Source organism: Erinaceus europaeus, chromosome 4 (genome assembly GCF_950295315.1).
Source record: "Erinaceus europaeus chromosome 4, mEriEur2.1, whole genome shotgun sequence".
In the NCBI taxonomy this organism is placed as follows: Eukaryota; Metazoa; Chordata; class Mammalia; order Eulipotyphla; family Erinaceidae; genus Erinaceus; species Erinaceus europaeus.
The window spans coordinates 56,465,561-56,484,232 of NC_080165.1; the positions used below are offsets into that span (position 1 = coordinate 56,465,561).

The window sequence follows — 18,672 nt, forward strand, 5'->3', positions numbered from 1 at the left end:
ATAACAATTTAAAAAAAAATAGGGAGTTGGGCAGTGATGCACCCGTTTGAGTGCACAAGGTATTAAGCACAAGAGCAAAAGGACCCACATGAGGATCCAGGTTTGAGCCCCGGCTCCCCACCTGCAGGAGGGTATGCTTCACAAGCAGCAAAGCAGGTCTGCTGGTGTCTCTCTCTCTCCCTCTTTATCTCCCCCTCCTCTCTCAATTTCTCTCTCTTCTATCCAATATAATGGGAAAAAATGGCCACCAGGAGCAGTGGATTTGTAGTGCCAGCACCAAGCCCCAGTGGTAACCCTATAGGGGAAAAAAAAAATCCACAAGCCTGATGAAGAAGGGCAGCCTGAACAGAGGTACAGTCCATTAGCCATTGTTATGGAAGTCAGAGTCAGTCATCTCATTTGCAAAAAGTGTAGACTCAATCATCTAAGGCTCCCCCCATCCCTGAAGTCCCCCTAAAAATGGGAGAGGAGTCATGCTGGGAGACCATATTGTACTGGGAAGCTCTGTTAAGCTGGGATCAGGATGGACAGGCACACCTCACCCAGAACCAATGCAGCACATGTCTGACAAAACCCCAAGCCCCCACACACCACCCCCGGCATTGCTGGGAGTCTGTAGTGGTGATTCTGTGTTTTTCAGCCTGGATTCATAAACCTTCTGTGGACCCTCACACCCCCAGCTGGGCTGGCACTCCATGGAATTAGGATTAAGCTAGATCTGGTAATAAATTGTTCAGCCCAGAAGATGGGGTGTGGGAGGGGAATCAGGGTAGAGACTGAAATAACAAGACAAGCACCACACACATATACCCTGGGAGGAGACAATCACATTTTTAACCATCAGTCAGAACAGGCACTGGTCACAGGGGCACACATTTAGCCCTTCAGCTGTACGATCAAGAAAGGTGAGGTGAGGAGGAGTGGCCTGGGGAGAGTCTGGGGAGGCTAGGGTGTTGATGGATACTCAAGGGGCTCAGGGCTGTGGCAACTTCCCAGCTATTATAGAAAAAGTCAATACCTTAATAATCAGCTAAACAGTGACCCTACACATCACCCTCACTATTCCTTTGGGGAGTAGTCTGGTCCCTGGGGCCATGTGGTTCCTGCAAATCCCAGACCAAGTAAAAGATGGCAGTTATGTGGGTTGGGGAGCTGAGCACCTGGTAGGTAGAGATGGGAAGCCCCATTCAGGGCAAAGAGAGTCTCAACCCTGAGGCAAAGGAGACCATATATTCAATGTTCACAGTGGGCTTACAAGTAGGGTTGGGGGAGCTGGGGTTCAGCCAGAAAAACCCACATACAGTCACTGAGGAAAGCCAGGAGGCAAGAATGTGGGTGTCAGGGCTCCTGGAGAGCCTGATCTCCAAAGTCCATGATTGGTTAGCATTTCTCTCTTTTACCTTTTCTGTTATTTTATCTTCAACTCTTTAAATAATTAATATAATTATTTTTAAATAGAAAATACACAGTGTCCATTCTCTTCCTCTTGTTGGGGGAGATGAGGAGGTGAGTTTTAAATAAGGGTGTCAGCTGTCTAACAGGTCACAGGCTCCAGGTGGGAGGGCTGAGTCTCAAATGCCTCCCCAGCCCTGTGGTGTCCAGGAATCCCCTTCAACCCTCCCCTGGGCTGCCCCTGAGTGGGGGTGCTTAGTGCCCTGGCCCATGGTGCCCCTGATGATGAGGCACCCTCTTGGGAGGTGGCATGGAGCTGGTTCTGTGGGATTCCAGATGGGCCTGCTTCCAATGGGCAGGGTCACACAGAAAGGAAGGTCCTAGCCCATGAAGCAGACAGGACCCAGCAGCACCCCTCCCCGCCTCGGTGGGGCTCCCAGGTCTGAGAAGGAGGCATCTAGCACTGGCAGCTGCTCTAACACAGGGGTTCGCACCTCCAGCACTGTCCGACCTTGCTGTGTCTGGAAAGAGAGAAGAGAGAGAAGAGTGAGCATGGTGGAGGTGTACACACCCCACAGTTGCTGCCATCTCAGACCCAGGCTTGCCTCTCCTCAGTGCCTCACGATTCTAACTCTTCAACCGGTGTCACATCTTAAGGCATGCAAAATTTCCTAAAATGTCTTCCAGAAGGTTGAGGTTGGAAAAGCTAGGTAGGATGTTTGTGTGTGCATGCTCCTGCGCCAGTCTGAGTGGCTGTAGGCTCATCCTTGCTATTCTCTGTAGTGTCTGTGTAATTCCACTGAGATGTGTATGTGCACCCCACTTTCCACCTTTTTCACTCTCCGCACCCCCCTATCTAAATTCCGTAGGGGGCTACCCAATGCCAGAAAGCTGGACTCCTACTATCCCTGGGTGCCCTTGCCCACAGTGTCTTCCTCCAGTCTGACTGGGCAATCCACACCCTGCCCAGCTTGTCCTGACTCCCACCTGACAGCCATCTCTGAATTCTTTGACATAGGGGCTGGTCTCTGGGCTCAGTTCATCCTCATTGGCTCCCCGGAGCCTCAGGGGCCCATCCCGGTGGACCCCCAAGCAGGGGTAGGAGACATCCTGGTGGGCTGAGACACTGAGTAGCCGCAAGAAGGTGAGCTGGACCACACCAATGGGGGAGCCTTCTGAGTCCACATAGGAGAACTGGCAGGAGAGGGCGGAGGTAGATGGCATAATGGTTATACAAAGAGACTGTCATGCTTGGGGATCCTAAATCCCAGGTTCAATCCCCTACACCACCATAAGCCAGAGTTGAGCAGTGCTCTGGTAATAAATAAATAAATAAATAGAACTGACAGGAGAGAGGCTGCAATCAGGAGCAGAGATGTGCTCAAGAAACAGCTACAGAAGCAGGGCAACTGAACCTAGGTCAGAAGTGGTAGGGGGTAAAAGGAAAGAACTGGGGAAGCCATGAGTAGGAGCCAGGGCACTAAGTAAATGAAAGGCAAATTTTCATCCTGAGTTGTCCAGGAAAGCTGACAAAATGAGCTTTAGAGAGAGCCAGTGATGGTATGCCCAGCTGATGTACCTATTACCATGCACAAGGACCCAGGTTCAAGTACCCACTCCCCACCTGCAGGGGGGAAGTTTCATAAACAGTGAAGCAGGTCTAGAGGTGTCCCTCTTTCTCTCTCCCTCTTAACTTCTCTCTGTCCCATCAAATTAAATAGAAAGGATAAAAAAGAAAACTGTTTTCTAGGACTAGTGAATTCATAATGCTGTCACCGAGCCCCAGCAATAACCCCAGTGGCAGTAAACAAACAAAAAAATAGCTTTAGAGATCATTTTGAGATGGAATAGGGAATAGAGAACCACCATCAGATACTGTACTTGTGACACAGACTCAGGAACCACTGGGCTCGCTGGGGTATACCATGGGGCAAGGAGCATGGCAGGAAAGGCCAGTTCTCACCTGTGTAACATCATCCCTGGGCGTCACACAGGTTTCCCCACCGGCTGTAAAATTGCAGAAAACCAGGAAGGCATCCCGAGCACAGCCCTGGTTGGGATCCACCCAGTACTCCCCTGTTGGGTGAAAGTCAGAGGAAGATCAGGACCCAGTGATCTTTGACCTGACATGCCCTTCACACCCACATCCCCAAGCCCCCTACTGCTTCAAGCTCCCAGCCCTCCCACATGGCCATCTCCTTGTCTGCTCTCCTGACACACCCCCACGAGCCACCCTACTTCAGTTTTCCTCATCACCTTGTGCCCCCTACCCATCTCTGACAGCCCTCCCCTAGAGCACCCCCAGGCTCCTGATCAAAGGAGGCAGGGGCACAAATACACCCATACTGGTGCAATGCATGATCAGCACACGCATTGCAGGGCCACACAGGGTCCATCTGCGTGATTGCAAGCATGTGTGCACATGTGTATTTCATCTGTTCCTGTAGGTTCTTGGTGACTAGTGAGCCAATATGCACCAGCAGGACCAGATCAGTTGCTTAAATACTGAGGTATTTCTGACCTGGTTGGTAAAGAGCTGCTGCTCATTTCCCTTACCCTCACCCCCTACACATACACCATCCCCTAGATGGTCAGTATCCACTCTGCTGTCCACACAGTTCTTTGCACTGTGTGTCCCCGAGCCTAGCACTGACCATCGGGCAGCTCCGGATGGCAGAGTTTTAGGTCCTGGCAGGTGCGAGCAGGGCTGTCCTGGGTCCCCGTTGGCCGCCTCATCTGCTCAATCTCCTCCCTCAGGGAGTCAAGGGAGCCAAAGATCTCCTCCAGCCCCCCAGGACTGCCTGGGCCCTCCTCAGTTGGCATGACCTCATCTTCCTGAATCAAGCGGCTTCCATCCACTGAGCGCCGGGTCTTCTTGGGCATCTGGATGGGCAGGGGCTGGATCACCTCACCTGGGGGGCCCTGGAGGAACAGATGGTGAAGATAAGTGATGAAGCAGGTATGAGGGCCTGTCAGAGAGCTGGGCCTTGACTGGTAACTTACCGGGTGTCCGGGAGGACCTTGAACACCCTTTTCTCCCTTGGGTCCAGCTGGGCCCTGCAAAGGAGTAAATGAGATCACAAGGGGTCAAGAAATTGAGCATAGGGCAGGCAAGGTAGTTCACCTAGATAGTATGCTTACTTTATTATGCACAAGACCCAAGTTCCAGCTGAAGCCCACTGCACAAAGGGAAGATTCAGTGCTGTGGTGTCTTTTTTTTAATTAAAATTTTTTAAATTATCTTTATTTATTTATTGGATATAGACAATAATAAATCTAGAGGAAAGGGAAGGGGGAGATAGAGAGGCTCCTGCAGCACTGCTTCACTACTCACAAAGCTTTCCCACTGCAAGTTAGGACAAGGGGCTTGAAATCAGGTCCTTGCAGATTGTAATATGTGCTCAACCAGGTGCGCCACCACCCGGTCCCCTGTCCCCTGTCCCCTGTCCCTGTCTGTCTTCCCCCCCTCCCCCCCATCTCTCTCTCTCTCCCTCTCTCTATCTGAAAAAGTTGGCCTGGATACCTATACTCCTGCACTGAATATAGGCCTTAGATCAAATCAATGGGGTTTACAGTTAATGGTATTAATATATTTTTCCCAGATTTGAGAGCTACTTTCTTTTTTTTTTCTTTAAAATTCCTTTTTTTTTTAATTGGGGAATTAATGTTTCACATTCAACAGTAAGTACAATAGTTTGTATATGCATAACATTCCCCAGTTTGGGAGCTACTTTCGTCCCTGATCTAGCTTTCTAGTCCTATTTCCAACCCGACACCATCTCCCCAGAAAATACCTTTGGCCCACCTGCATATTAGCTGTCAGACTCAGGCAAAAATTAGTAAAGTCATGGGCCCCTTGGAAGATACCTAAAATAGACCTACTAATTTTTTTCCAAAATGGAGACCCCAAATCTCACCTGCTGTAGCCTGCTATAGTTCTGCTTTGTATCTTAATGATTTTTCAGACACCACGTTGCAGATGCTACCGTCGTGACGCCAACCTGACTCCCTCAGGTAGACAACCTCACCAATGTACCATGGAACCCCATCTCTCAAGAGCCCTACCCCACTAAGGAAAGACAGAAACAGGCTGGGAGTATCAATCAACCTGCCAACTCCCATGTTCAGCAGAGAAGCAATTACAGAAGCCAGACCTTCCACTTCCTGCACCCCATAATCATCCTGGGTCCATGCTCTCAGAGAGATAAGAATAGGAAAGCTTCCAGTGGAAGGGATGGGATATGGAACTCTGGTGGTGGGAAATGTGTGGAATTTTATCCGCCCCCCCCCTACCTTATCCTATGTTTTTTGTCAATATTTACTATTTTATAAATAAATTAAAAAAAAAAGTTGGCCAGGTTCAAGGCCCCAGTCCCCACCTGCAGGGGGAAAGCTTTGCGAGTGGTAAAGCAGGTCTGCAGGTGTCTCTCTGTCTCTCTATGTCCCCTTGCCCTCTCAATTTCTGGCTGTCTCTATCCAATAAATAAAGATAATAAAAGAATTTTTTTAATTGGCCTGGAGGGGTGAAGCCCCAATGCTGACAAAAATAAGTCAAGCATAAGATCAAGGTCGCAGACGGTCATATTGATCTCAGGGCTTTGATGAAGTGCTCCCCTGGAGAAGAGTGGGTGCCCCAGAGAGACAGGCTGGTCCAGCTGGGGGAGGGAGGACGCAAAGGTCAGAGTTGGGGAGCACTTACACTGGCTCCTTTGGCTCCTTTGGGGCCAGCAGGTCCCTGTAAATGAAAAAGAAGAAAGAGTGGTCACCACAGAGCAAAGTGGGGCCATGGGGAATGGAAAGGCAAGGTCATGAGTCCACAGATTTGGGGTCACTACAGGCAGGGCAGGTATGAGGGAAGAACCTGGGGAAACGGTGGAGGCCCTGGAAGGATGGGGAGAGAACACTGCAGGTGAAAGTACAGATGGGGGACACTGGAGTCTGGACTTGTTGGGCTGGAGGTTGCCATGGAAACCAATGAGGGATTATGGAGGAGGAAGCAGTAGTTTAAGGGCTGTAGTGGGAGAATAGGTGGTGTACTTACAGGAAGACCAGGGGGCCCTCCAGGACCGATGGGGCCAGATGCTCCTGGGATACCCTAGGAAGGGGAGACCCCTGTTCAGTGGATTCATCCTGCCTCCCCTACCTCCGTATCAGAGCTGAGTCTTCCTCTGTCCCTACAAAGATCCCTGCTCTCACCCCCAGACCTTCCAGGACCAGGCATACTACTCACAGTCTCTCCTTTCTGTCCAGTGGAGCCTTGAGGGCCAGGAAGTCCCCGGTCTCCCTTCTCTCCCTGCTCTCCAGGAGGCCCAATCAGTCCAATGAGACCTGGGTGACCCTGGAGAAGAAACAGGCAGGCAGGGAAGGGGAGGTATAGTGAGTATAGAACCCAGAAAATACAAGAGTCTTAGGCACAGGACCTGACCATAAAGTTAAGTAGAAACCCAAAAAAACATAGTGCTGAAAGCTTGAAGCAGAGTGTGGGTACTGGGGTACTCATACATTTCAGAGATGAAGATATGGGGAGATACCTGGACACATATCTCTCAGTCACTCACCTTCTCTCCTTTGGCTCCAGCATCACCTCGAAGGCCAGGAAGCCCTGGGGGTCCCTGTGGAAAGAGAGGGAGAGGTAGGACCCCAGCTCTTGCTCCACCACCTCCCACTTGCTCCAGGACTTTAGACAACACTATGGGTGCACCACCCCCACCCCCACCCACCTACCCAAACCAGTCACTCACCACAGGACCTGGAGGCCCAGCCTGGCCAGTGGCCCCAGGACGACCTTGCTGGCCCTACAGATTTGGGAAACAGAGATCAAGAAGTGTCTTCCCTGTTCACCAACCCCCCCCCCAAGGCCCTTCACTCCCTCCCCTTAGCCCCAGGCAAGTCTCTCCATTCCATGACTCACCACTGAGCCTGGAAGCCCTCTCAGACCATCAGGACCCGGCTTTCCTGCTGGGCCAGCAGGCCCCACAGCGCCTGTCTTCCCTGGGGCGCCCACAGCACCAGGGTCCCCCTGAAACACACATACAGGACTGTGTCCTAAAGGGCAGAGGAAGGGATGTGAAGGGATTCAGAGGTTCCAGGATGGACAGAATGAGGAAAAGGAGGCGTCAAACTCCAATACCATCTGGCTGGGGTTGGAACAGGGATGGGGGAACCTCTCCCCAAAAGGGGCTCAATGTGGCTGGGGGAGGGGGGACCCGGAGGCAGAGGAATCTGAGCAGTAAGAGAGGTGAGATGATGGAAAGACTGTCACCCTCCAGGGCCCCTCCCTCACCTTAGCTCCCTTTTCTCCTTGTCGCCCCTCAGGTCCAGGTGTGCCAGCAGGACCCTGTAGGGGAAGACAGTTAGTGGATGAGACAGTGAGTAGCCAGACTCACTCTTTCTCTTTCCCCTGAGCGTGAACATGAACATGGAAACACACACACACACCTGCACAAGTACAGGCACAAGAGCAAAGACTGAGTCACAGATAGTGAGACCCAGTATAGCTGTACCAGTTAAGATATCAACTAGTTTGTGCATCTGGTGAAGAGTCAGTTGCCCATAGAACACCTAGCATCCTACCTTCTACCCCAAGAATTAGAGGGCTTATCCTTGCCACTGCCCCTGAGTCCTCCAGAAAAGCCAGAGTCTTCCTCCAATGTCCATCCTGATTGATCAGTACATACCACCCATAACAAGAACAACAGACCAAAACTCAGGAATAAGCACACCCAAATATTCATAGCACACTATAACTTCAACCCCAACCCCAGTCCTAACCCTAACCAAACCAAGGGCAACCTGGATACAGGACCCCTCTGTCCATCCCATCTGCCATGGCCCTAACCTTTATTCACCTGTCCAAAAGCTATTTTTCAAGGTCCTGGGTGTCCACCTCACTCACCCGCTTTCCAAGTGGTCCAGGAGGTCCATTCTCCCCAGTGGGACCAGGGGACCCCTGTGGAGGGAGAAATAGGGTGGGCAGTCAGGGAGTGGGGCAGAGACAGGGGTAGAGGGCCTGGACACTTGGGGTCAGGATAGGGAGAGGGACCACTGGTCACTCACAGGCTGTCCTGGCTCGCCATCTTCCCCACGGTCACCCTTAGCACCATCCTGGCCCTGTAGAGACGAAGTAAGGTCAGTGGGGGGAGGCACAGCTTGGCTGGTATCATGCCCCAAAACCAAAAGCCCTCCTATCTCCCCTGCTATAACTCTAGTTTTCATACCCAAGCCACAAAGAGGCCCTCGAGAGGGGCCCCTCATTCCTTTCTTCCCTGGGTAAGACTCACCCGAGGGCCGCCTTCTCCAGGAGGGCCAGGATCACCGGGAAAACCAACAGGACCCTAATCCAGGGGAGAACAAGAGTCAAGCTCACAGCCCCCATAGGCCCACCCTGAGCCAACACCGACCCTCAAGGACACTTGCCACTCCCCCTTTCTACAGTAGGGCCCATCTGCAGCACCTAGGGAGAAGAGTTCCTGAACCCTATTCACCACCTCATGACTGCACGCCCTCCAATGGCTCAGAATATAAACTAGAGGATAGAGTGATCCCAGACCCCACATTCCCTCCCAGAAAACCTTACCCTCTAGCACCCCTGCCCCACCCAAACTCCCGACACCCCAAGGTCTTCATACACACCCACACTCACAGGCCCTCAACTCACAGGGTTCCCTTTAGGGCCATCATCGCCAGTCGGGCCTTTAGGTCCTGGTGGTCCCGCCTCTCCTGCCTGCCCTGACTCTCCTTTCTCTCCACGCTCTCCACGGGGTCCCTAGAGGACAAGAGAAGGACACAGATGATCTCCAAGGACTTCAGAAGATCAAGGACGCAGCTTCTGCTTCCAAAACATTCTGTGCCTCCCCTCAGTGACAGGGGAATTTACACAAAGTCAGCCCAGAGGGGAGTCCCAGAACTCTCTTCCCATCAAGGGAAAGATGCAGCGCTCATTCAGACTCAGGCCTCAAAGATACTGTTTGGAAGCCAGATGGAGGAGCTCCAGTGCAGGAGGTCACAGGAGAAGTGGGGCTGGGCTAAGGGAGAGTGAGGAGGATGGGGAGCAGGGCTGCAGCACACTCACTCACTCACCTTGACACCAGGTTCACCCTGGACCCCAGGGGATCCTGACTCTCCTGGCTCCCCCTGCAAGAAGACTGGGGTCAAAAACCTCTTTCCAGCCCCTCCCCACCACCCCCACCCCCCGCAAGACAAACATGACAGTCCCCATACCTCATTCTCTTTTACCCTCCCAAACAAAATGAGCATAAATTCAACCCTCACCTCCCCCATGAGTAATTTATTCAACCCCTCACCCCCAGTTACCTTCTCTCCAGGGGGACCCAGATTCCCAACACCTCCTGGGGGACCTTGTGGACCCTGGAAGAAAAATAGGGGGTTGTTGCTCAGGGGAGGAGGTGCTGTGTCAGGGGTGAGGCTTGGAGAAGTCAAGGTCACAGCATGGCAGCTCGGGGTCTCCCCAGGGGCCAATGGCTTCTGGTGAAGCCTGAGAAGAGACTAGGGTTACAGTCTGGGGAAAAGTGAGGCAGAGGACTGGCCATACTTCACTGAAGGGATGGGGTGGGGTTAGGGGGGGTGGCAAATAGGACTCACATCAGCTCCATTGGGTCCAGCTGGGCCTCGAGGTCCTGGGGGGCCAGGTGGTCCCTGGGGAGAAACAGATACACCCAATATGGGAGAGAGGAGTAAGAGAGAGCAGCAGAAACACACACAGTACATAGGAAGACAGGGAAGGGCGGAGCTCTGCCCTGAGCACAGAGGGGGAGTCAGAGCAGTCATTTTAGGGAGCAGCAAGCAAGGAGCAAGGGATCAGTGGGGTTGGAGTACAGGCTGGATAGGCAGGGGGTCACTAGTACATGAACCTGGGGTCAGGAGGGGTCACACTCACCATAGGGCCTACATCTCCTGTTTCTCCCTTCTCCCCTGAAGGGCCTGGCAAACCCTGTGCAGGTACACACAGCACAGACCCAGGTGACCAACACAACCAAAGACTGTCCTAGGCAAATGCCCCCTTACCTCCCACTCACATACCACATGCGCCCCAGTCTTTTGCCCCCACCTGCCCAATCCTCACTTGCAGGGGTCTGGCAGGGGGCAGACAGCAGCCCTATCCTGACTCCACTTCTCAGTCCCTGTCTGTATTCCCAACCCACCTGTAAGCCAATGGGTCCTGGAGGGCCATTGAATCCTCTCGTTCCTTCATCACCTTTTGCTCCAAAGTGTCCCTGGGGTCCCCGAGTTCCGGGTTCCCCATCTGCTCCCTGAGGTGGGGGAGGACAGGCACAAAGACACAGAGATGGTCACAGGCCATGTTTCCTCATTCCTTAAACCCATCATAGACATGGACACCAGGTCCAAAGGCCCCTGCTCCCCAACCCCAAAGGCAGAGGCTACATTGGGGACTGCTCAAGGCCTCTGATGGGGTAGACAGGGCATCATCGGTCACTCACCGCTGCTCCAGGCTGCCCCACAGGCCCAATCGGTCCAGGGGGTCCAGGAGGGCCCTGGAGGAGAAAGGGGAGTCAGAGACATTAAGACAGAGAGAGACATGGTGAAATGAAGTTAAAGGTCAGAGGTCAGAAGCAAAGATCATGAACAAATATTTACATGTTCACCCTTGTTCCCTTTGGTGCCCTTCTGTCCGGGGTCTCCTACTTCACCCTGGAGGAAACGGCAGATGAGATATTAAAGAAGCTGGGTGGATTGGGGAGAATAACAGGACAGGGCACAGGCTCCTCAATCAGATCAGTGATCTCATCTGAAAGGAGAACTGGGTTCAGGGCCTGCAGGTTCCCTCACCTTGTCTCCATCCTCTCCTGACACTCCTGGGGGTCCAGCAGGACCAGGAAGCCCCACAGGACCCTGTATCCCATCACGGCCTGTGGGACCAATAGGGCCCTTTTCACCCTGTTGGAAGTGAAGAAATAAGTCGTGACTAAAAGAAGACTTTCAGTCCCACAGGAAACCCAGTAACCTAGCAGTTCAAAGAATCCTCCTTATTGACTCTCCCCAGACACCCCACACTCACCGGAACACCTTTTTCTCCTGCTACTCCAGGGGGTCCTTGAGGTCCTGGGCGCCCTGGGGGGCCAATAGGTCCCCCTGATCCTGCTGCACCTCGCTCTCCAGGGGAGCCCTGAGACAAGACAGTCTTCCTTATCCCCAAGGAAGAGAACACAGAACTCCCACAAAGGAACACTGACTGTAGCTCCCAGAAGAATATGCCAAGGAGATGTATTATGGCTGAGTCTAAAATCTCTCTGCCAGTCCCACAGTCCCACCTAGATGTTGATACCTCTCTGCCCCCACCTCAGCTGCTCCCTCCCCACTGCCCCTCAGAGACCCCAGACTCACTGCAGGGCCAGGAGGGCCAGCCGGACCTTCGTTTCCCTTCAAACCGGACCCACCCTGTAAACCAGAGATTTGAGGCAACAGACGTGAGATGGGAAGAAGTAAATCATAAGAACAGGGGTTCAGCAGATATGCAGGGAGGGAGGAACACTAAGAAGGGGGACAGGTTCAGAGAGATGGAGTCAAGGGTGACAATGAGGGGTGCCAGGTTGTACAGACTTGTTATAGGTGGTCAGGTTGGAGTCACACTCACAGCAGTGCCTGGGAGGCCTCTCTCTCCTGGGAAGCCCCTCAAACCAGCAGGACCATCCTTCCCTGGGGCCCCTGGTGGGCCAGGATCACCCTGAAAGGAAATAAAAGGTAACAGACTGCTCCAGGAGGTGGCGCAGTGGGTAAAGCACTGAATCCTCAAGCATGAAGTCCTGAGTTCAGTCCCTGGCAGCACATGTACCAGAGTGATGTCTGGTTCATTCTTTCTATCTTTCTTTTCTTTTTCTGTAAATATTTATTTATATTACTCTCCCAGACTGAAGAAAGATCTCTGGTTTCCTTCAGATCTCCAACTATCTGTTTCCTTCAGCAGCCTAACTTGTCCCTCAAGTCCCCCTCTGCCTGGACCCTTACTAACCTTTGTTCCTTCTTTTCCAGATGTTCCAGTCAGTCCCTGCTCTCCAGGGGGGCCTGGGGGGCCAGGATGACCTCTCTCTCCCATGGGTCCACTTTCACCTGCTGCTCCCTGGGAAAGAAAAGACAGATCCCAATCTCAGATTCTTTACCTCACTGTCTTCCCAAAGACACCACTCGGCCACTTTAAAATAAAATACTCTTCTAGATCGCCTTTTTTCAGTGCCCCCAAGGAAATTCCTGGGGGAGGGAGTCACTGAGGTCCAATAGGTCCAGCTTTCATTTCCCATGTGGAGTAACTACTCCACCTTGTGCCCACACTGGAGAACTGCCTCTCAGACTGAAGTTCAAATCCCATCCTTCCTCCATTTTACCCCCCCCCACACACACACACACACACACCTCCACCACTACCACCACCAGGGGTCCAAGCCAGGAAAAGCTGGGGCAGGTTGGGAAGAAGCCCAAATAGACTAAATCCAGGTTCTGAGACCCATTCCCTCCAGGTGGCAAACATACCTGAGGCCCCACTACACCCGGGGGGCCCGGGGGGCCAGTCTTCCCTTGGAAGCCCTAAAAGAGAAAGAAAGAGGAGAACAGTCAAAACACAGGTCAGGCTCAGACACTGTGGGACAGACCCCAGCATTGCTCCAGGGTCACCAGTGAGTCTTTGTTGGCATGTCTGAGCAGCACCGAGCTTCTCTGCTCTGACAGAGAGCCTCCCCAGCAGGCCTGCCACAGCTCTGGAGCTCTGGAGCTAAGGCCACCACTCACCACTTCTCCTCTCTGGCCCGGGTGTCCTGGCAGCCCATCCTTTCCAGGGGGGCCCTAAAAAGGGATTCAGATATCAGGGATCTCTAGACTGGAAAGGGAGCAAAAAAGAAAGACTCACAGAAATAAAGTAAGTCAGAGGTCAACTTACTGGAGGCCCTTTGGGGCCGGGAAATCCATTGGGGCCCTGAGGTCCAGGGAGACCCTGGAAGCAGAGGAAGGTTGAGTCAAAAGGGAGAGGAGTGCTGAGCAGGGGACCCAGCTTCCTCTCTGGTGTGAGACAGAACTGGTGCCACTCAAGATCTTTAAGGAACTTAGGAGAACATGAGGCTCAAGTCCCACTCACCCTCTCTCCAGGGGGACCATGGGGGCCATCACCACCTGAAGTACCCTGTGGGGGAAACAGAGTCAGAGAGTTAAAGGAGCTGCTTTCTAGAGGAGCTGAGAGGGAGCTGGGTTAAGGGACTCAGAGCCCTGCAAGACCACTAACCTTAGCTCCAGACTTCCCAGTGGCTCCTCGGGGTCCTCGCTGACCCCTCGGACCCTAGACAAAGGACAGAAAGCTGTCAGGAAAAGAATCTCAGTGCTGTGAGCTATAATCCTCTCCCCTCTGCACTCACCGTGGGACCCCGTTCTCCCCGAGGTCCTGATTTTCCTGAGAGGCCCTGGTGAACATGAATGAAGCAAAGAACATATTACCCAGGGCAGGACTCCCCACAGAACCTCCCTATCCAACACACCCTCTCCGTTCCCCTTCTTACCCGGGCTCCCTTCTCTCCACTGGCTCCAGGAAAACCAGGAAATCCCAGAGACCCCTGGGAAGATGGAAAAGAGAAAGATAAGATTCATATAAGTAGGGAGGGAGACCAGGAGAAGTGACTGAGGTAGCTGTGTGGGAGACACGGGCTCGGCCAAAAAATAGTGAGGGGGCTGGGGAATCAGACACTGATGCTCTCTGGGTCTCTGTAGAATAGGGGTGGGCTATATTCTCACTAAGGTTCCCCACTGCTATCAGTCTGCACTTCCAGGAATCATGGGCCAGGAAAGGGGACAAGAGGGGCCACAAATGGGACACTGCATCACCTTGGGACCCTGGCGTCCAGGGTAGCCAGGCAGACCAGGAACACCTAGCTTGCCCTGTGAAGGGAGAGGGGACCATTAGCAGTAGAAAGAACCACAGAGAAAATAAAAAGCAGAATTTAAAAGAGAGAGCCACAAATACCACTCTGTCCCTGGAGACCCTAGCCCTCAGAGATAAAACCAATGCAGACCCAGCAGCAATCCCCACCAAATCCCCAGCCATGGGCCTTCATTTCCCATCCCATTGGCTGCCTAGGTTTTATAAGCTCTCCTCCTGAGAGCAGATTTTCCCCAACTCCAGCACTGAGCTTTTATCTCCTGCATCTGCAACTGCATCAAGTCCTCTGGGCACTGTGATCCAGCCCCCGCCTACCGCCAACCTCAGCCCCTCTGCCCCAGCACACACTCCCGCTTCACCAAGACCAGACCCTTGTGGCTCTCCATACACTCCTGCCTCAGGTCCCTGGCACATGTTCCACATCACCTCAGGATGGCAGCCCCATAACCCTGATGCTTCAGTTCATCTTGGAGCGGCAGCTAGGAGGAGGGAACCTGGGGCAGAATGTCCAGGCTCCAGCCCTGGCTCTGCCACTCACTGGCTATGAGTAGTGAGCATCTTAAGCTCCTGATGCTACTGTGAAGGAGATGCTGGCCCCAGAAAACTGATAACAAGTCAACACAGTGCTGGTACACAGCAAAGTCTCCATGAAGGTCTCCGAGTTCACATCCTCTTAGATTCCTGGAACTGCTGGTGCCTAGTTCACTCTGCTATGTACCTACAGTTACCCCATGTCAGCCTTTAGGCCTGTCTCCATGATCTGATGTAGCCTTTTCATGGCAAAGACTTTTCCTTGACTTCTTACACATTGCCCCACTATGGTCCCTGGCCCACCACAACACATCCATGTCTGGAAGGTGCATAATGAGCATATGGTCATCTGAAATCCACCCACTGACATCAGCTACTGGCACCCTATGCCCACCTTGATCCTAGTATCCAGTTTCCTGTCCCCTCCACATCCCTAGAGCACATGTCACAGTTCCCTTATCCAATCACCTTCTCGCCGATAAGCCCAGGGGGTCCAGGGTCTCCAGTAGGTCCAGTGCGTCCCTTTGGCCCCTCAGGGCCATCCTCTCCCCTGGACCCAGGGACTCCAACTTCACCCTGTGTGAGAGAGTTGGAGAGGCCAATGCCAGTGAACAGGGGTGAAGTCTAGACATCAGAGAGCCTGCCTAAGTTTGGTGTGGGTCCACAAAGCTATTACAGGGCAGGAACCCCACAGACAGTGCTGTGACTGGAAGACTAGTGGGACACAAATGTAGATCACCCCCCTGATAGGGTCAGTCTCCAAAGGGAACTGAGCACTGGTGATGAGGAACCCTAGTTACCAAGCAGATAGCTCGGTGGTGGTGTGGGGCTCCAAAGTGGAGAATCATCAGGACATAGGGCTGGGGGGCCTTGTTGGGGGCGCTGCACTCACCCTGTCACCTTTCACACCCATGTCGCCTTTGAACCCAGGAAAGCCATCTTCACCCTGAGAAAGAAGGGGAGAGTGAGAAGGCCCACAAATGACAGAAGGGTGGAAGAGGGGTGTGAAATGAAGGATTTCAGAGAATGTGGAAGGAGGTTGGATTTCAGGAGTTGAGGGCAGATTAGAGGGAAGCAAATGAGGAAAGGAGATGGGTAGGAAGGCTGGTGTGGGAAATCTGGGGTACAGTGCTCACCTTTTCACCCTTGTGACCTTTGAGACCCCGAATTCCATCCACGCCCTAGAATTAGAGTGAGAACAGAACCAATTCAAGGAATGGGGCTCAGACTGGAAGGATTGAGCTCCCAAGATCCCAACTGGCTCTTCTGACTACAGTTGTATCCCAGCCCAGGGGGTCAATTACCTTAATACCACGAGGTCCTGGGTAGCCTAGAGGACCCTGGGGTCCAGACGGGCCCTGGAAGATGAAACAGAGGCATTTACAAAGGGTCTCATCGTTCCCTATGGGGGATTCAGGGGGTGGGAGAAATGGAGGTGACAACTTTGGGGTCTGGAGAGGGTTATAAGATATAAAATTCAGATGTCAGAGCCACATGGATGAGACAAGGGAGTCCCAGGAGATCCCAAAAACTTTGAAGATCCAAGATTGGGGCAGAAACTCCTTCACAGGATAAAAAGAAGCACGTGGGTAGGCATATAGCATAATGGTTATGCAAAGAAACTTTCATGCCTGAGGCTTTCAAGTCCCAGGTTCAATCCCCCACACCACCATAAGCCAGAGCTGAGTAAAAAAAAAAAAAAAAAGAAAGAAAGAAAGAAAAGGAAAGAATAAAATAAAGAAAGAAAGGAGAAGCATGAAGAACTCACCTGGTTTCCTTTGGTTCCAGGGGGACCTTCCTTCCCAGGGTGACCCTGGGGATAGGGGTAGGAGAATGTGATTGATATGACCACTAACCTGTCACCTTCCTATGCCCCTCCTTGTGCTTCTTCAATCCAAATTCTCACTGTGGCTTCCCACTACAATGGACACATGGTATGGATGGCTGCTGAAGGTACTGTGGGTCATCTGCTGGGGAACTCAAATTAAAGGCAGGGACTGGGGGCACTCACTGGAGGTCCATCTGATCCAGGCATGCCAGGGAGCCCTGGTTTTCCTCGAGGACCCTGCAGGAGGTTGAAAGATTTGAGTTCACAGAAGGGTCACATCTAAGCATGGCTAAAGACTCAACCAGGGTCCTCCCTTTGGCATATCACCTATCCCCAGATCCCTTTGTCTCTTACCTTCTCTCCATGAGGGCCAACGGCACCCTGGGGCCCAGGGAGACCCTACATAGAGAGAGAGAGAGAAGTCATAGGAATCCCCCATGTGGGTAACTCCCTCCTCCAGCCCACATCCTGACTCAGAACCAGGGCAGTGAAGGTCTGAGACCCTTAATTTCCTGTCTCCATTAGTGGTCTCACCACTGTGGAAGCCCAGGAGACATCACTAGTGTGTGTAAGGTGGTGGACCGGAACACTCACCTGGGTACCAGGAGTGCCCTGTTGTCCAGGAGGTCCTGGCTCTCCCTGGGGTCCCTAAAAACAGGCAACCAGACAGAGGTCAAAAGGAAATGGTAACAGGACAAACAGGGCAGAAAACTGAGTTCTAAAACAGACCTCCAAGAGGCCAAGAACCAGAAGCAAACAGGAGTTGAAAGGGTGATGAAAAAAACAGGACCTTGGCAGGGACATTGGGGCCTACAGATAGGGTGGAGTCCCCATGCCCATCACTTACCAAGCTCCCTTTGGGACCATGGGGACCATCCATGCCTCTGACTCCCTGAAACATGAGAGGAGAATGAGCAGTGTGGGGGGGCTTGTGGTTTCTAGAGAGGGTGGGACAGGTCACCTCAAATTCATCCCAAACCAAAAGTCAAAAGCCAGCCCAGATCCACAGGGTGTGGGTCTGTGGGTTTGTGGTGCTCTGTTTTGTTTTTCTTGAGGGTTTGTTATTGTTGGCTATCCTGAGAGCCTTTGATGCAGGGCCCTGTATGGGTACCAGGCACTGCTGGCTGAAGCAGGACTGAGTGGGGATTGTGGAGCAGAGAACTGAGGAAGAGAGAGGAGGGAGGCAATTCAGGAGGGTGAGGAATCTGAGAAGTCAGGGGTAAGGTCAGGATGGTCACATACCGGAGGTCCAGGAATACCAGGTGGGCCTTTGGGACCAAGGAGACCTCGAGGGCCCTGTAATCAGGCAAGAAGATGGAGGAGTGAGTAGAAATGCATCCCAAGGGTCAGGTTAATTAAGCACATATGGTCTGAAGCATAAGGACTGGTCTAAGGAACATGGCTCAAGCCTCCAGCTCCCCACCTGTAGGAGGGTTGCTTCACAAGCAGTGAAGCAGATCTGTAGGTGTCTTTCTCTCCCCCTGTCTCCCCTCCTCTCTCCATTTCTCTCTGTCCTATCCAACAACAACATCAATGGCAACAATAACAAGGGCAACAAAATGGAAAAAAAATGGCCTCCAGGAGCAATGGATTCATAGTGTAGGCACTGAGCCCCAGCAATAACCCTGGAGGCAAAAAACAAAATAAAATAAAAAAGGAAACTAAGAAATGCAGTCTATTGCACCCATGTTCCGCCATTCTCAGAATGGCCCTTGCTCAACTCTCCAGACACTCACCGACTCTCCAGGCAGTCCCCGAGGCCCGATCTCCCCATCATCTCCCTGCAGGAGGAGGACACCATGAGACAGCAGCCTCACCATCCAGACCTCTCCCAGCACTAGCCCCAACACTTACTCGCTCTCCATCTTCACCAGGAGACCCAGCAAGACCTTGAACACCAGTATCACCCTAGAAAATGGGTGAATAGGTCAGAGGGGCCTCAGAATCCCCAGCACAGGCAAACATGCTCCTCTTCAATGAATCAGGGTCCTCCTAGGACCCTTCTCCCCTTGTTCTAATATCCCTACCT

At 52.6% G+C, this 18,672-nt stretch overlaps 1 protein-coding gene across 4 annotated transcripts in view; it reads right to left on the reverse strand.

Moving 5' to 3' along the window:
- Window positions 1-815: 815 nt before the first annotated feature.
- The window catches only part of COL11A2 (collagen type XI alpha 2 chain), a 35,644-nt gene continuing 17,787 nt past the window's right edge, over window positions 816-18,672 (reverse strand). For all 4 annotated transcript variants that reach the window (XM_007527416.3, XM_016190130.2, XM_016190129.2 and 1 more), the window contains 48 exons: window positions 18,498-18,551; window positions 18,380-18,424; window positions 17,886-17,939; window positions 17,491-17,535; window positions 17,238-17,291; window positions 16,998-17,042; window positions 16,827-16,880; window positions 16,584-16,628; window positions 16,120-16,173; window positions 15,952-15,996; window positions 15,708-15,761; window positions 15,284-15,391; window positions 14,230-14,283; window positions 13,908-13,961; window positions 13,767-13,811; window positions 13,637-13,690; window positions 13,493-13,537; window positions 13,298-13,351; window positions 13,150-13,203; window positions 12,895-12,948; window positions 12,380-12,487; window positions 12,005-12,094; window positions 11,755-11,808; window positions 11,429-11,536; window positions 11,200-11,307; window positions 11,008-11,061; window positions 10,851-10,904; window positions 10,554-10,661; window positions 10,289-10,342; window positions 9,994-10,047; window positions 9,706-9,759; window positions 9,472-9,525; window positions 9,050-9,157; window positions 8,673-8,726; window positions 8,449-8,502; window positions 8,288-8,341; window positions 7,676-7,729; window positions 7,304-7,411; window positions 7,134-7,187; window positions 6,951-7,004; window positions 6,623-6,730; window positions 6,434-6,487; window positions 6,092-6,127; window positions 4,396-4,449; window positions 4,047-4,314; window positions 3,356-3,468; window positions 2,380-2,586; window positions 816-1,913 (listed from right to left, as the gene is read on the reverse strand). In XM_007527416.3, coding sequence (XP_007527478.1) covers window positions 1,773-1,913; window positions 2,380-2,586; window positions 3,356-3,468; window positions 4,047-4,314; window positions 4,396-4,449; window positions 6,092-6,127; window positions 6,434-6,487; window positions 6,623-6,730; window positions 6,951-7,004; window positions 7,134-7,187; window positions 7,304-7,411; window positions 7,676-7,729; window positions 8,288-8,341; window positions 8,449-8,502; window positions 8,673-8,726; window positions 9,050-9,157; window positions 9,472-9,525; window positions 9,706-9,759; window positions 9,994-10,047; window positions 10,289-10,342; window positions 10,554-10,661; window positions 10,851-10,904; window positions 11,008-11,061; window positions 11,200-11,307; window positions 11,429-11,536; window positions 11,755-11,808; window positions 12,005-12,094; window positions 12,380-12,487; window positions 12,895-12,948; window positions 13,150-13,203; window positions 13,298-13,351; window positions 13,493-13,537; window positions 13,637-13,690; window positions 13,767-13,811; window positions 13,908-13,961; window positions 14,230-14,283; window positions 15,284-15,391; window positions 15,708-15,761; window positions 15,952-15,996; window positions 16,120-16,173; window positions 16,584-16,628; window positions 16,827-16,880; window positions 16,998-17,042; window positions 17,238-17,291; window positions 17,491-17,535; window positions 17,886-17,939; window positions 18,380-18,424; window positions 18,498-18,551 — 3,492 coding nt within the window. In that variant the 3' untranslated portion in view covers window positions 816-1,772. The remainder of the gene's footprint in view (window positions 1,914-2,379; window positions 2,587-3,355; window positions 3,469-4,046; window positions 4,315-4,395; window positions 4,450-6,091; window positions 6,128-6,433; window positions 6,488-6,622; window positions 6,731-6,950; window positions 7,005-7,133; window positions 7,188-7,303; window positions 7,412-7,675; window positions 7,730-8,287; window positions 8,342-8,448; window positions 8,503-8,672; window positions 8,727-9,049; window positions 9,158-9,471; window positions 9,526-9,705; window positions 9,760-9,993; window positions 10,048-10,288; window positions 10,343-10,553; window positions 10,662-10,850; window positions 10,905-11,007; window positions 11,062-11,199; window positions 11,308-11,428; window positions 11,537-11,754; window positions 11,809-12,004; window positions 12,095-12,379; window positions 12,488-12,894; window positions 12,949-13,149; window positions 13,204-13,297; window positions 13,352-13,492; window positions 13,538-13,636; window positions 13,691-13,766; window positions 13,812-13,907; window positions 13,962-14,229; window positions 14,284-15,283; window positions 15,392-15,707; window positions 15,762-15,951; window positions 15,997-16,119; window positions 16,174-16,583; window positions 16,629-16,826; window positions 16,881-16,997; window positions 17,043-17,237; window positions 17,292-17,490; window positions 17,536-17,885; window positions 17,940-18,379; window positions 18,425-18,497; window positions 18,552-18,672) is intronic.